The sequence below is a fragment of the Astyanax mexicanus genome, chromosome 10, assembly GCF_023375975.1.
Source record: "Astyanax mexicanus isolate ESR-SI-001 chromosome 10, AstMex3_surface, whole genome shotgun sequence".
Taxonomy (NCBI): Eukaryota; Metazoa; Chordata; class Actinopteri; order Characiformes; family Acestrorhamphidae; genus Astyanax; species Astyanax mexicanus.
Genome location: NC_064417.1, coordinates 37,332,589 through 37,350,202, shown reverse-complemented (window position 1 = coordinate 37,350,202; position 17,614 = coordinate 37,332,589). Strand labels below are relative to the sequence as shown.

The window sequence follows — 17,614 nt, the reverse complement described above, 5'->3', positions numbered from 1 at the left end:
AAAATTGAATTGAATTGAATCTATGTAAGTGACATATGAAAAATATAGAAATCATAAGGGAACAAATACTGTTTCGGAGCAAAAAGATGTGAATCCAAAAAGGTTGGGGCCCTAGATATTTTATGTCAGGCTTTTGTCAACTTTTGCCTAATTTCATGTTTTAATATGCAACCATAGTATTTTAAGCCTGCAACACCAAAAAAGTGCTAGGTCTAGTTTCAAAGAAAAAAAACAACTAAATAATGATGTGATTTCAAACAGGTGAGTGTAATCATGATTTGTTACATAAGATTCGGTCTTACTAAAGCAAAGATGAGCAGAGGATCTTTTTTAAAAAAATATTTAAACATTTAACATTTAAAGAAATGTTTCTCAAAGAAAGTAAAGGACAATGACATAAAACCAAACTATACAACTGTAATCTCATCAGTCTGATGGCTCTGCATCATGAAAGATCATTCAACAATACTAGCTGAATAAACTACATGGTAAAAGGCAAAACCTTTATCAAGCACTACAATACAGAATTACAGTTTAAACAAAACACTTTGAAACAAAACCCTTATTTTACCCATGTCCAGAAGTGAAGTCAACATCTGTGGGCTCAGAGGCATCAGGGATAGACCATCGCAGAGTAGAAAACATTGTAGTCAGATAAATCAGTATGCCAGATCTGTTTTTTTAAAGAAATTATCTTAATTAAAAACAAAAAGGACCATAGGGAGTGTTATCAGCAAAAATGTCCAGGCAATGCAAGACAATGCAAAACCACATGCTACAAAGACATTGCTATGTCTTTCTTATCCTATTGAATGCCTTAAAATGTGGTTGTAGGAAGAATGGAAAAAGAAAAAGCACTGAAACACTTCATTGCTTGGTATCATTTGGTTTCATCATCCATGCCAAAATGTATTTTACGTTTTGAGAAGGAATTATAATACTACAAAACCTTGGTACTACTTTGTCTAATTTAGGGTTGAACAATCTCTTAACATATGCTGTGGACGGACTCCTGTTCTAAAAAAAATAAATTCCTTTTCCATGTCATAAATTAAAAACAATTGGAATTCTATATTTTAATAGCACCTTGGAGGCCACAGCTTTTTGTGACGTGTGCATTGTGTGTGTAATGGGTACAGGTAAGTGCACAGGTAGGTGTGTTAGAAGGCTATATACTATGGGTGGGTTTGTTACTTATTGAGCTGGAGCGTAATAATCTACCAGATGCAGTACTCAGCAAATAGACTCAGGACGCAGATGCAGTGTCCTAGCACAGATTTTATGCTCGTCTCTATCCACCAGTCAAAGGTAAATCAAAGGTAACACACTTTATTTTACTCTTTATCCCTCTCTGTCTGTCTATAGAACCTACATGGTTGTGTATTGCCTTATTTCTGCCTGAAATCTCTTAAAAAATCAGTTACATACATCTTCATTTTTGCTTTTATTTTTAGAGCATATTATTCTAATATAATTAATGTGTTTTATATTTTTTAAATTATATCAGGTGTTAGAAGTAATAACTGTAGCTAATATCACTTATGTGTGGGCAAATCTATTACCTCAAGATTTAAAAGGTTTATTTTAAAGTAAGTTATTATTATGGATTTATTAAGTTGTATAGATTATAGAGTATTAGAAAAGCACAGACCATATTTCATTGTGAATTGTTTTGAATTGTGAATTTTGCTTTCTTAAAAATATGAATCTTGAAATCTATTAGAATATGTAGACGTTGGTTAACTGGGGTCAAAGTACCCTAAGTCATAATTGTTTTATTGTTTTCAAGGAAGAGGAAAAAGTGGGTAAAGTTCAGGGTAACTCAAAGTCCTCAACACACTGAGAAGTTCAGAAGAACCGACTGAAGAATTCACGGAGAACAGGAGATCAAATGGCTGTGGTAAAATAGGAATATATGTATTTAATTGTATTTAATCTGTTAATACACTCTCTGTCTTTTATATTGGTAATGCTTTCATAAAAATGAAATGAAGTTTTAAATGAATGTGTTCCTGGTGCTCACTGGGTGTAACAGTTCCTCCATGTGGAAGATCTCTGAGTGCCAGTGGAGAAGCTGTTACTTGCAGAGGGTCACTAAGAGCTTCACTAAGATCTGCCACCAAAACTCACAGAGAGTATCGACTGGATTATGGTTTTAAGCTCCAAATATGTATAATACTTATTTATTTTATTATATTATTACTTCATTATTTTATTTCATTTATTGTCTTTGTAATCAAACATGTAATTATGTAATTAACATTTATAAGGAATTTACTAAGAAAGGTTAATTGGTTTACAATGATTAGTAAGAAGGCACAACCCATAACATGCAACATGTAAATACTAAATACTTTTAGTATTACTAGACTTTACTCTATCACGTTAATACATTCATGACCTGTTTTGGAAGGCAAATAAAGATTTTTTCATTTCATTTTCATTTCAATCAATGTACTGTAGATGAAGAGTGGAATTCTCATTTTAATGTAATACCACCGGTAGTCTTAAGGTGGCAGTATTCAACAACAGGTGAGTACAACTAGATTATTAAATGTGCTATTGTGTCTTTATTGTATATAAGTAATTAAAAAAGTCATGAAGAAGATGTGAGTTTTCACTGTAAATGCATTTGTATTTTTGTGAACCGCAAAAAGATATTTCAAAAATATAATCAGTCAGGCAATCATAAAGAGACATTATGTTGCAAATAGAATTGGACTTTTAATATAAAAGTTGATTGAAAAGTGGAAAATTGGTTAATTAAAAAAAAGGTATTAAAGCATCGTATTACAGAAAGAAAAAAGTAGCAAGCACGTTATATTCTATTTAATACATATCCTTCCCCAAATAAAATAAACCATTAATCACTCGCTTTGTTTGTTTTTTATTAATGTGTCATATCTGTATTTTTCATAAGTATGTCTTATTTATACTTATACTGTATACTTATACAGCTAACAATACAAAGACAGACTAAAATATAGACTGAAAGAGGACAAGACAACTAAAAGAAATTAAGGGTCATTATATAATTAAAACGTTAACCCAAGAGCCCAGACCCATTTCTAAATGTTGATACTATTTTTAAAACTGAATCAGATAAATTCAGTGAGCAGTTCATTCTTGTTTTTTTTTTTATTGCAGGTAGATGAAAGTAATATATATTAAAGTTAAAATCCCGATGTAACATAAATGACAATAAACAACCATTCCATAACCTGCATTTAATTTGTTAAATGGTTAGGACAGATCTGTAAAATTAAATAATACACTTTTTTTTATCTCCAGCACTAACCCAGCACAACTACACTGTGTAAATAAGGTCAAATAAATGAACATTAACTAGGGTTCAAATGTCCTGTGATGCTCTTAGGAGGTTCAGAATGTGCCACTCAGGGACTAATTGAGTTAAAACCTAAGTAACTTTAGACATATTTTAAAACGTTTGTGAAACATGAGCTCTTTTTGTTATGATTGGGGCATGTGTGATGTGATCAAAGTTCACTATTTTAGAGTCTTGAGTGCCAGCTGTACACCAGCACGGACTACTGACGTGACACGCCATTAGAGCTTCCCCAGAGTCTAAGGTCTCATATGATTGGCTCACTTCTGAGCACGTGACTAGCGCCGGGCGTCACTATTTGTGGAAAGCTAACTAGCTAACGGCTAACAGTTCAGTAGCTTTGGATAAACAGTTTTAAACTATCTGTTTTTTTACGCTCTTTCACTATTCTTTACTGTCGCTATCATTTTCACAGGGGAAGTGGTTTAATACCGCAGTCTTTATTACCACATCTCTGCGGTATCCGCCGGGTTTTACACACTCTCACAATCCGGTGGAAACAGGCCGAGCGGAACGGAAACACGGTGTTCTGTCGAGTTTTGCTACCTTGTCAAACCGTGGTACCCTACTGTATATTTAACTGTAAGAATACAACAGAAGCACCGTATTCCATTAGAGCATGTTCCCAGCTGGTCTCTTAGTAGATGTAGCTCTATTATATTTGGATTGCCTAAATCACAGTATCATTGTAAAGGTATGGCAATGAGAGGTCATTATAAACTGCCTTTTCAATTTTCTTAGAAATAATATTTATTGTATTTATAAGTATTAATAATTTCCATGTACACGTTTGTGCAATGACAGTGAGTCCAGGTTGTTAAATACACACAAAAATAGATTTATTATATAATAAAAACACGAGAAAGAATAAAGACAAAGTGTACGTCAGAGCATGCGCAGTGCCTTTAGGAAGCACGTATCGATGGGTAGCATAACTCGACAGAACACCCGCCGTTAGCCTTCGCGCTGGGCGGTGTCAGTTCAGTTCAGGGGTGGGACCGTCTCAACTTCACAGAGCAGCTCAAGCTAGCTCACTTTATCCGCCGTGTGTGAAGGACTCCGGGCGCAGAGAGCTCACCGCTTCGCTCAGCACCGCCTTTCCAACTCCGCAGGCCAGAAAAGGATCACCTCCTGCTGTTGACCATGTTTAGCTGGTCGAAGAATAACGCGAAGAAGGACCCGGAGCTCTTCCAAAACGTGTCCGAGGGTCTGAAACGCCTCTACCGTAACAAGCTCTTCCCTCTGGAGGACACCTACCGCTTCCACGACTTCCACTCGCCGGCTCTGGAAGATGCCGATTTCGACAACAAGCCCATGGTCCTGTTGGTCGGGCAGTACTCCACCGGCAAGACCACCTTCATCCGACACCTCATGGAGCAGGATTTCCCCGGGATGCGGATAGGCCCCGAGCCCACCACCGACTCCTTCATAGCGGTTATGTATGGGGAGCAGGAGGGGGTGATTCCGGGCAATGCTCTGGTGGTGGACCCAAAGAAACCCTTCAGAAAACTCAACGCCTTTGGAAACGCTTTCCTGAACAGGTAAGATAGGTAGGACTAAGTGATTATGCGCCTTATTTTAATTTTAGTTTTAGCATCCAGTATTCATAGTTACAGTGGGGATTTCGAAACGGTGCCACTCCCATTTGATTCATTTGGTTCATACACCCCTATGTATCATTCAGTTACACGGTGCCTTCTTTAAAAGTAAACAAAAGTGTTTTACAGTTAATGTTAGCTTAATACAGCTACTTCTGTTTAAAATAATCCAGTTCAAACTCAGCTCATTGGTCATCCAGATAAAGCATACAATGTGCTGGCCAAGAGCTAGTTAACGAGCTAGCCTATCAGAATAGGATATGTTTTTTCTTCTGATTGACCAGCTGGTCCTGACCAGAGATCTGAAACCAAACCAGCGTTTCCACCCTCATGTAAAAGGTTTCAAACCAAAACTCATCAGGCCCTCCATAACAACTGTAGTAAAACTTGTTCTTAGAACATTTGCCGTCTGCCAGGCTGGAAACTACACTTTTTAACAGCTGTTCTTTTCTTTGTGTAGACTATTCGTTTGTTCAAAAAAATAAAAACGAGAGACCTAATCAACAGCAATGCAGTTCAGGTGCCTTCACAAACTCATCAGAGCGAAATTACTAAACAAATAAGTTAAATACTTGAAATTGAGAGTGTGAGCTCCCTAGTTAGAAAACTAGCTAGCTACTTCCCATCTGAGTGTGAACCCCAGCTGTTCTCCACCCTGCTTGGATTCTTCTGACTTATTATGGAGTCATAGGCCTCAAAGTCATAAGTCAGCCATGACCACCAGCCGGTTCTGACTAGTATGTTTCCTCACTCCTATCTGTGTGCACGAAGTAAGTAGTACTGGAGTGTCATGTGTAGAGCATGTCTATGACCCTTGGTTCCAGGTATTAAAAGCAATACAAAATCTGTTTTGTTGACTTTACAATAGAGAGAACAATGATTATTTAAGTTCGCAATCCAAGCTCATGTCGGATCCTTCTGAATGTACACTTACACCAGTCAACAAGAAATTGAATGGAAAACGCCCATTATTTATAAGCAAATTCACACTCTCGCTCACACTCTCGCTCTCTCTCACACTCACACAAAAGGACTGTCATATGCTTTGCAGGTGTGGCTTATATATATTGCCAGACCTTTGAAAGTGTGTGTTCTAACAGCGCACATGACCGACTCATGTTACTCTCTGAAAAATGAAAGACTTGGGCAAATGGTCCTTGGAACAACCTTGAAATGGTATACAAATTATACATCACATGGATCATCTTCAGACTTCAAAACAAGTGGGTTTTTAAAAGAACCAGCAGGAATTTCTCTGTTTTACTTTGATTAGCCTTTTACACACCTTCAAATTTGAGAGCATGCTGCACTGGAGAGGTATTTGGGTTGTGAGGTGGCCTATGTGTAATCAAGGGGATTTAACTTGGCTAGGATTAGAGCTTCTGCTTCACCATATGCTGCTTTAGATTTGAAAAGTGTAAGGCTGACTAGGCAGAATTTACTTTGTGATACCCTTACTGAGACCTGCAGATACAGAACAATGTGAAATACAAGATGTTTCCTGTTTTCTTTTTTTTTTTCTTTTTAAAAAGTTTTAAGAGTATCAGCATAAACCAACTCCATAAGCAAAGCAAGGCAGCCTTGGATGTTGTTGATCTCACCGGAACACTTTTTCCGAAAAGGTTATGTGGCTAATATCCTCTTTCGTTTTATTTTTTTGTGTCACATCCAAAAAGTGTCGGAATATGATTGGTCTAAAATCTTTGTGGAAATGACGGTGCATTTTATTGCATTGGACCTTTCCGTAAAATTGTGCTGAAGTTGTTCTTTTCCAAGCAGAACAACCTTTGTGAGTGAGGCTTTCTTGTTTTGGGTGCTGAACTTTCCCTTCCCCTGACCTTGCAAGTGACAGCCACACAGAGAGAAGTCAAAGTGACAGTTAAAGCTCAAGAGAGGTTAAGAGAGGTCAGAAGGATGGGTGATATGAAGAGTTCATGGAAAATAAGGGAAAGCAGTAATTTACTTAAAGTCAGTTTATATTTTCTGTAATTATTGTTTAGTCCTCTGCCTGTTCACGTAGGTCTGCTTCTACGTTTTGTGTTTTGCTGGAAGCTTGACTGAACATGAGCTTGCAAGCCTTCTTAATGAATACTCAGGTTCAACCCTGGGAAAGGCATACTTACACACACTAAGTGAAAGTACTTTGTTCAGTGAAATATTCACAGAGTGTGAAGGGCAACTGCCGTTTTCAAATGGTCTAAAAATAACTTTAGACGGCAGTTTATTAAGCCTTGTTTTAGTAATCGGCCTATGTCCCAAACATGTATATTTGTCCAATTAATTTATGCCCATCTTAACTTTTCTTTATCACTTACTTAAATCTGGTGGTATGACTTCTTTGCAGGATGACATTTATTTGACCTTTATTTTAATTGGTCGCTCTGTTGACCTTTATTTTGATTGGTCACCCTGTGTTGCCTTAAAAACAACCTAAAAGCTAAAACAATCCTAAATCACATTAAGTGGTAGGTGACGAACTGAGCTGTTTGTGTTTTTTTTTTTTTTTTTTTTTCCTTTTTTGCCAAATGTGGTGAGCCGTTTAGGCAGAGATAAAGAAATATTTAGTGTAGTAGGTAACACCACCACCACCAACTTTCTTGTGGCTGGGATGATTCCTTCGGTCAAACAAGCGCAAACGTGCCACTTATATAAGTTAGTATAGAAGTTAAAAAAGAAAAAATAACTTTCAATTGTAGTCATTGGAAAATAATTCATGTCATCATTAGGCATTTCTTTTTGGTCCATACATCAGTAACTTTAACGCAACTTAGAGAGCAGCTGCTGAATTTACATTATGGAAAACTAAAGAAAGAGGCATGTAAGTGATGATCTACAGAATGTCTTTCTGACAGGAGTATGCAGCAGTAGTATGCTCCAAAGCCAAGGTCTGTTTTTTATATTCTGGCCTGTCAAGCACTCTTGCTGAAGTTGAAGTACAAGGAATTTCAGAATGACGTCAGGTTTTGCGAGTAACTCTCCCCTATAAACTCACCAGCACTGATCTGCAGGATAACAGCCTGGCTGTAGGGGTTCCTGCAGTTTCTGCTAAAGAATGTGCTGGCTGAGGCTCAGGTCTTGTGACCGAGATCATCTAATGCTTTGAGCATTAGTTCAAAATGAGTAAAGAGACAGAGTGGCAGACAGAAAGTGGAAAAGGGAGGGAGGAGTTTTTTAATGAAACAATCAGTTTCTTTGTACATTGAGACTGTGGGTGTCTTCTGGTAATTCGCACTTTTTCCTCACAGCCTCAGCTGTCTCTGTTTACATAACACAAGAGAATTCTTTTAGTGCAGGAATACCTTGCCTTAGCCTGGCTGCCATTCTGAACCCATCAGTGACCTTGAAAAATAAACCTTACCTGCGTTTTTTAAACACACCTAGAGAAGTTAGAGGTTTTGTGAAACTTCCTGCTTCAGTTTCCTGTTTGGGCACACTGACAGGAAATTGTTTACATTGAACAGATGGTGAATGATGTAAACACCGAACTGAGGACACTACAGATCAGGTTTTAAATATTGTTATGAGTGGGCTTTAGTTCATTATTTTTGTTCATGTGAGACACTGTCAGTCACACAAGACTTAGTTTAGACAGAGGCCCAATTTAACTTTACACAATCTGAACAAACCTGTTTTCTCTCTCTCTTTTTCTCTCTCTTTTTCTCTCTTTTTCTCTCTCTTTTTCTCTCTCTCTCTCTTTCTCTCTTTCTTTCTCTCTTTCTTTCTCTCTCTCTCTCCTTGCAGGTTCATGTGCGCTCAGTTGAAGAACGCAGTCTTGGACAGTATTAGTATCATCGATACTCCCGGCATCCTGTCGGGGGAGAAACAGCGGATCAGCCGAGGTCAGAAACCCTGGGGACTTTTTCCTCTTGCTCTCTTTCTTTTTTACTTTCGTTCTCACACTCGCTCATCCACCCCTCCCCTCCCCCTACCTCCTATTTACTACTGCTATGACTAATTACATTACTGCAAGGCAATTCTGTGCCATACTTTACTTCAGTGTGAATACAGTGCAAATTATGACTGGTCAGTCCTACTTTGTAACAGTAAAAGTGAAAATACACAATATACACAGCATGTTGTGGATGTTGTTGGTAGGTCTAGAAAATCTGCATCAAAAAAAAAAACAAAGACTGATTATGCCCTCTTGTCTGGAGCATATAAACAATAGCCACTGTGAAGTAGCTGCAGAAACTGCAGTGGCTTTAATTTTAGTTACCATTTTTTTGTGTTTGCTGTCGTTTTTGTTTGTTCCACTTTCACAAAGCTCAAAAACATGTTACTTCTTGTGTGTAATATAAGTGTCCTGAAGTATTACAATGTTATATCTTGCCCTATCCTCTGTCATAGTGCAAAGTAGTACACACATCAAGTTGATCTTCCCCTTTTCCCTCTTTGTTTGGCTGCACCACGTGGCATGTGTTTCTGCTTTTGGAGAGAGTTCATTTAGAATTTTGACACAGAGCTGCAGTATTTTCCCCTTTCCTCTTTTCTCCCACTCGGTCATACCCAAATTACATTATTTGCACCACAACTTTGCCCTGCACCAGCTGAAGAAGAGGAAGTGGTCACAGAAATAAAGCAGAACAACAAGCCCCTGAACCCCATTATGTCGCCACATAGGACCAGACTGCTTAACCACATCTGTGATACATTCCCCTACATTAACATGAGTGTGAGAGTTGTTTATGAGAAATTAGTTATTTTAAAGGGGAAAGGCTTGCTGAAGTCCACAATATTATGCCACAGCGTGTGCACTCATGCACGTGCACATGTGCCTTATATTGCACAGCTGCCGTGTATATGTTTTCTCAGTGTGGAGATGAAACATGAACATGGAAAGCTCAGGGTTCCCTTTATCCCACAGGAAGCCTGATCTTCATGAGCCACAATTTGCTGCCCTGTTCTCTCAGACTTTCCATTCTTTCATTTGTTTTTTTTATTTATTACTTAAACATATAGAATTTGGCAGACTTTCCCAGATTGACTTGACAGTTAAATCCTGTCACAGAGGTCAGAATAGTGTTAAATTCTTATTGGAATAGGACAGTGTGCTTGTCTGGGTAGAGGGATTTTTGTGTGTTATTTTGTTAAATCATGCAGTCTGATCACGTTTTACTAATATAGTTTATTAATCTCTACCAAGACTTATGCATAAAGGTTACATCCAGAAAATGCACTGTGGTAGGACTTTCACAAATTACTTTGTGATTAGTTTGTCATTAGCTTGTGATTAGTTTTTGGCATTTTGTTTGAGCTAGAAGTTGAAGTTACGGTGTACTTTAAATTCTCTTACTGGTTCCTCAACCATTTTATACGTTTGTGCTTGACTATTGACTATTTTATCTATTTAAAAAATTTTGGAATCTATCAAAATGTGCATATCTTGCTACTGTCCAGTTTAGTTTGTTGACTATATTGTAAAGAAACTTTTGATTTATTTGAATTGAGTTATAGATAAGATAGTAATTAATTTGATCAAGTCAGGAATAGTCTTGAAGGTCAAAAAAGTTTACTTCCATATGCAAACCGCTGTTAATAATTACAATCAGACAAGCCAAGTTAGACAATAACTTCTAGTTAACAACATCCTTTAGACTAATGAAACCCAGATTCAGTTGTACCATGGAAGAAAGATGAAAAGATAGAAGAGTATGAGTAAGTAAAAACAGACTCACAAGCTGATGCTTACCACATTTTTTTTCAGATGAATTATGAAGTGTACATAAGAATTATGAACTTAAAGTTTTCTTACTCAAGATGTACCTAAATGTCAGTCAGTCACCTGACCTCAACCCAATTTAGCAGCTTTGCCCTTACTGAAAACAAAACTGAAAGCAGAAAGACCCACAAACAAACAGCAGCTGATGTCAGCCACACTAAATGCCTGGAAAAACCACTCCATGGTGGAAACAAAATACATGGGGAAGTATGTGGGGTTTTCAGCTTCAGACAGTCATTCATTGCAATGGATCGGACTCCAAATATTCCAAATACTCTTTATATTTCTAATTGATATTAGGCCTGTTATGATAACTGTTTTTTTGTGGATGGAATATTGCAATAAACGATATTTATAATTTTAAGACAATTGTGCACCACTGATATAATCATTTTAAAATAGCATAGTACTACATTGACTTTTAAAGAGCAGTAAACTTTTATTTATTAAAAATGTTCAAACATTTGGGCTCATTCACGTTAAGCTTAATTTACTCACAAATTAAACATAATGAGGTACGCAAAAACTATTGAGGTCATGCTAATTTATGTACAGTAAGTGAATTATCTAAATATCATGACCAGCCTAATTGTTTTTGCCCTATTACATTTTATTAATTCCTAATTCCTCCAGTGTTTTTGTTAAGTTCCCTTAATAAAACAAGAAAGTCCACTCCTTAACCATATACTAATTGCTTAATTTTACATCTATTTGTGGTGATATACAGAAGTACATTTACAAAAATGATGTCACTGTCTATTGTCCAGTTATATACCTGACTGTATGTGACTATAACGCTCTAATAGGGGCTGTCACAACTAACTAAAAACATTAAACTAAAGGATTAAATTCTGGGTGTATATTACTTTTAATTTAACTGCTGGATCATTTGTCATATTGCACCACTGACACCAGTTTAGCAAAAGGAAGCGTTCATGGTGATTTCCTCAGTCACATGGTGTAAGGTATTTTGACCACTGATGGAGTCTCTTGGCTTGCCGGATTATTGCACTAGTAGTATTAGTAGTGATGAAACTTGCTGAACATCTCCTGTTAGAGTGCACTGTAGTCCTGTGGGAATCCAGCTGCAGCATTGCTGACACAGGCATCAGCTGACACTGTGCATAATTAATCCTAGCTTTGCTCTCTTGTCTGACTTTCATTCAAAAGGCCCTTGTGTTTTACCGCTGCCTGGAGGTCACACTGTAGTATCATGTAGTACGGGAGTGTTTTTGTTTTTTTAATGCCCTTTAATTCTTAAGCTCCTCTTCCTTCCAAACTAAAATCCAGCAAATGTTCACATCTACCAATACTCTTTGGTACTTTGTAATTTTTACACTGCTCTTTTTCTTCCTGGTTCCTCACTGCTATCTCTGTTCCTCTAGGAGGGACTGGTCTTGTAGTTTAAAGCAGAAGTTAAAACGTAAAGCCACAATTATGTTTAGGCATAGTCTGAGCCCACAAATGTTTTTTAAAATGTAATATATTAATTTATACAAAACAAATTGAGAAATGCAGTTGAGTTTGTTATTGATTTTTTTTTTTATGTATCCTGGATATGATTTGTTTGGGCAGGTGTGAATCATATAAGTAAATCATACTTGGATCTTGACCAAAGTAACCACACCCAACTTTGAGAAAAGGTGGGTTGTTTTGGGTGAGAATAAACATGATCTGACCTTGATCTGACCCAACTATCAGATGTACTCAGCAAGTTTGCGTTTTACCTGGTGTCTTACCTAAAGGGCAATTTTTTCACTGCTCTGCTCTTATCCTTTAGTTCTAGAGGACGGGAGTCTGTCCTTTCAGTCATATAGTATTTGCTTTCGGTAAAAAGAATGTGAGACATTTCCCCTCTAAAGCCCCAATTCTTGCTTCTCTTGAAAAACCCTCATGGCTTTGACTGCTTACTTTTTTTTTTTCTAATTTTTGCTTGTCATTTTCTATATCTGTCATTGTTTTGTTCTCCATGTATCCTCTTTGTTTGTATTTAGATACCTTTATTTATTTATTATTTTATTCTTTATTATTTAATGCAAGTGATTTGGTAAATCAAAGACGAAGCTTTTTAATGACCCTGTAATTTTCAGAACAGAAACACAATCGAGAGTCAGCTTGTCTCTCTCTTGCTGTCTCTTATATACTTCTGCATATTTACAGTAAATGGAATATTTGACTACGTGGCTGTGTCCTTGGCATTGAAGACCAGCTGCAGTCTTCTTGGATCAGATGACATTGCTTCTAATCAAAACCATAATTCCTTCCCTTCCTCAATTTTTTTTCCTTTTTTTTCTTTTTTACTCGCATGGCTGGCTGCCCCCACTCCTGCTGGCTTCCCATCATTGGGGAACACAGGCTGCTTTGTTTTACAGTGCTCTGTAGGTTTCTTTTATTGTAATTTATTGTAATGCTCTGAAACCCACTGTGACTTTTTGTTTTCTTTCGGTTTTGTTTTGTTTAGTTTTTCCCCCTTGTGTAAAAGTGTGAAGTGTTCATTGTTAACATAAAATTTTACGTCATATCTACAGCCCACTCTGTCCCACTGTGTTACTACTGGTTGCCATGATATATGCTCTGATTTATTCATTTAATCTTTTTATATTCAAAACCAGAAAAAACACTTGTCTGAGTGTTGTTTTAGAATCAGCCTTTAGCTTTGTGAACAGAGAGAAGCTGGCTAAGCATCAGCACTGTTGTTTGAATCATCTGTTACTGTTGTGGGTCTGATTTAACCCTTTCCTGTCTGGGTTCCTGCAGGATATGACTTCGCTGCTGTGCTAGAGTGGTTTGCTGAACGGGTGGACCGCATTATCCTGCTCTTCGATGCCCACAAGCTAGACATCTCAGATGAATTCTCTGAGGTGATCAAGGCCTTGAAAAACCATGAAGACAAGATGCGCGTGGTACTGAACAAAGCCGACCAGATCAGCACGCAGCAGCTGATGAGGGTGTACGGTGCCCTCATGTGGTCACTAGGCAAGATCATCAACACTCCCGAGGTGGTGCGGGTCTATATCGGCTCCTTCTGGGCACAGCCTCTCCTGATAGCGGACAACAGGAAGCTGTTTGAAGCAGAAGAGCAGGATCTTTTCCGAGACATTCAGAGTCTTCCACGGAACGCTGCCCTGAGAAAGCTGAATGATCTGATCAAAAGAGCTCGTCTCGCAAAGGTAAAAGAGAATATAGTGTTGGGAATTTCACTGTGGTTGAAGCGACTGTTTGTCTGCTGTTTGTGGGAAAGATGTTTGTCACTGTCTTCTTTTTTTTTTAAAACTGAGATATCAACAAGTGCCAGCATGATTGCTCAAACATTAACCGCATTTGTCACCAGGGGAGGTGAAGCATTGCAGTGTCACTCTGTACCTCACATGCTGATAATAGAAAGAGGAAGTGAGCTGTCTGATATGTTTAAGACTCTTAAAATTTGTCTCTCTCCAGGTTCATGCTTATATCATCACCTCACTGAAAAAGGAAATGCCCAGTGTGTTTGGGAAAGATTCCAAGAAGAAAGAGCTCATTTCCAACCTTGGTGCCATCTACGAGAAGATAGAAAAGGAACACAACATCTCTCCAGGTGACTTCCCCAACCTCAAGAAGATGCAGGTAAGAATATTAAGCCTTTCTCTACATCCTAAGAAGCAATGTGGGGATACGGTACCATAGTCAATTAAAACGATTTGGAAATGAAAGTAATAGTTTAACCCATAAATTAAGCAATTATTTAATTATTTTTTATTTTATTATTATTATTTTAATCCCTGTCTGGATATCTGACCCAATATGTTTAACAGTTATTCTCAAAAAACAACTAAAAACAAATTACATAATTTAAACTTAACTATTATCTGGCGAACTGGCAAAAGGAAGCCCTTTATGTATAAACAGATAAAAACAAAACAAGCTTCTACTTTAACTTTATTAAACAAACACTAGTAATATTTTCGGTTCTTCACCAAGGAAATGATAAACCCTAAAATGAGTTACAGTTGGTCATGGTTGAACCAACCTAGATATAGTACAGTCGTACTATGACTAGGCAACCAGCTCAAACACACCATGAAACAGATTAGATTTTAATCTTTTTCTAGAATGTTGTCACTCGACTTCATTTGCTCATACTTTAGTAGTCTAAAACAGATAAGCTAACTAAGCTTTGTTTACATAAACAGTGTTTTTATTGTCATAGCCATACACAAACATCTACAGTTTGTAAACAAATGTATTAGAAAGTAATTAAAATGCTCCTTAGAGAAAGACTGGAAGGGATTTGTATGATTCTTACTCTACAGTGATAAATAGTTTATCGTCCCATCTTTTTTGGAACGTGTTACAGGCTTAAAAGACAGGAATTGATGTATATTTACATATTAAATGAAACTGATCATACAAAAAATTGCTATCTTGGGTTCATACTGTTTGTAATGAAAAAAATAACTTTAGGTTACTTAAGTTACTTATAAGTTATAAGTCAAAGTAACTGTAGAAAACTATCGTTACTTTTTCTGATTGTATATTAAAATTAAAGAACAAAATTAAAGCAGACCTTTTTAAATCAGTTATAAAGTCAGTCTATGTTGGAGCATATATTAACAGAACTATATATACTTTATATCCTTCATTAATCTATTTCTTTTAGTTCAGTCAAGTTTCTCAGACTGAATCAAACCTCTGAAAACTTTTACAGTACTTACGCTAATGAATAACTGTGCAGGCCATGGTCTTGGAACATGTTAGCTATATTAAAACATGCATTTAGGAATTCATTTGGCATGAATGAGTAAATAGATCTTATTGCTGTAACTTTCGTTTTCTAAATTGAGGCACAGCTGGAAAATAACACACAGCTGCACATTTTCCTTTCCCCATAGGAACTCCTGAATGGTCAAGACTTCAACAAATTTCCTGCCTTAAAGCCCAAACTGCTGGAGAATGTGGAAGACATGTTGGCCAACGACATCGCCAAGCTCATGACCCTCGTGCGACAGGAGGAGGCTTCCATGCCCAGCCAAATTGTAAAGGGTGGTGCCTTTGATGGAGCCATGAATGGGCCATTTGGCCACGGATATGGTGAGGGTGCCGGAGAGGGCATTGATGAGCTGGAGTGGGTGGTGGGTCGTGACAAGCCATCCTACGATGAGATCTTCTACACGCTCTCTCCTGTCAACGGCAAGGTGTCTGGTGCTGCCGCCAAGAAGGAGATGCTGAAGTCCAAGCTGCCCAACACTGTGCTCGGCAAGATCTGGACCCTGGCTGACGTGGACAAAGATGGTTACCTGGACGACGAGGAGTTTGCTCTGGCCAACCATCTGATTAAAGTGAAGCTGGAGGGATACGAGCTGCCCTCTAAGCTGCCTTCCCATCTGGTGCCCCCCTCCAAGCGTGGCCAGGAGCTGCAGTAAGACGATGATGGTCTGCTCCTTCAGCTTCACAGCTGTGGCTCTCACCTCAGGCTTCCACTCCTTCAGCCATTCCATTTATTTGTTCTAAAAGAGACCTCACCAATCCTGTTCATTTCAGTATGCCTTCTTGATTGTCCAAGGTATCATTTAGAGTAGCTGTTTCAGATGATATGTATGACTTTTTTTTTGTGCTTCTTGTACGTAGCATCAATCTTTTTTCAGTATATTCTTTTTGAGTAGGTTTTGCAACTTATCTTTCACCTGGGATCAGAGTCTTCCTTTTTTTCTGTTTGGGCCCAGTGTATCTTATTTTAACAGCATTTAGCATATAGTAGCACTGGGCCACATTTTATCTATACCGGGTCTTCAAATTGACTTCTGAAGATGGAGTGTTCGAGAATGAATATCTGGAATGGCTTCGGAAATCCAGGAACTGTACTGAAAACCTGAGCTCTGGGACGTGAAACCAAAAAGATCAAATGTGCCATTGAGAGACTGTATTAGGGTTGTATGTGTAATGGGAACAGAGATGCCACTTTCAACAGAGTTGTTCAAAAAGAGACTGCAAAAGGACTTTGGTACTAAGGCAAAGGATGACCATTTAGGGGGAAGTGTTGGTGAAATTGCTATGTGTTGTTTGGGGTGACTCATGGAAAAAACAAAAATGTGAAATAACCTCACCATTCACTTGATTAGAAACACTTACCTTGTACCTCCCACTCACTGGCCTTTTTCAGATCCACCCACATTATAGGCCAGCTATATTGGTGCACAGTTACAGAATGTGGCCCATCTGTCATTCCAGTTCCTCATATTCATCGCTGGTCAGTTTCTTACCACCAGGCTGCTGATAGCAGACACTGACATGGCAGTGAGTCAGTGACATGGCTGTGTGTTTGATGAGGTTTTTTTTTTTGGTGTGGTTTTTCACTCAAAAGAGGCTCAGTGGTCAGAAACTGGCCAGTGATGAAGGATCTGAGGATGACAAGACAGGTAGATCATGACCTACAAGCTCCAGGTTTCAGGCTTCAGTCTCTAACTGTACAGCAGCAAGTTGGTCCTAGAAGGTAGGTGTTTCTGATACATTGGCTGGTGAGTGCATATGTATATGATATTCTACAATATATCTCTGATCTTTTTTGCAGACTTAATTTATTCTTCTTAAAAATCTGTATTTTTATATTTTAGGAAATTTACAGCTATGAAATTTTCTCTTGATTTATATACCTGCCTTTATTGACTGTCATTCCAGATTTCAGTCTTTTCAGAGGTGTTGGGATTTCATATACTTTAGCTCTTCTTACATAGAATTCTGATGTTAATCTGCTGAAAAATAAAAAAATGATTAATGATAGTGTATTATTGTGCCTGACTGGTGTTTTACAAGCAGAATTTATTATTGCAGTATCCAGAGCACTGCAACTATGTGATATTCACATACTACTACTGCTACTACAGTGGGACTAACTCATTGTCAGTACTTTAGCAGCTTATCCTTCCCATCTGCTGAACCGTTGATTGGAGACAGAGCTGAGTGATACAGGAAAGTGCC

At 37.8% G+C, this 17,614-nt stretch overlaps 1 protein-coding gene across 1 annotated transcript; it reads left to right on the top strand.

The window, feature by feature from the left end:
* The first annotated feature begins 4,283 nt into the window (after positions 1–4,283).
* Positions 4,284–17,419, top strand: ehd1a (EH-domain containing 1a). Its single transcript, XM_007246373.4, has 5 exons — positions 4,284–4,887; positions 8,686–8,783; positions 13,421–13,833; positions 14,102–14,266; positions 15,532–17,419. Exons 1-5 carry the CDS (start codon positions 4,490–4,492, stop codon positions 16,060–16,062), a joined length of 1,605 nt encoding a protein of 534 aa, XP_007246435.2. The 5' UTR covers positions 4,284–4,489; the 3' UTR covers positions 16,063–17,419.
* The last annotated feature ends 195 nt before the right edge of the window (positions 17,420–17,614 follow it).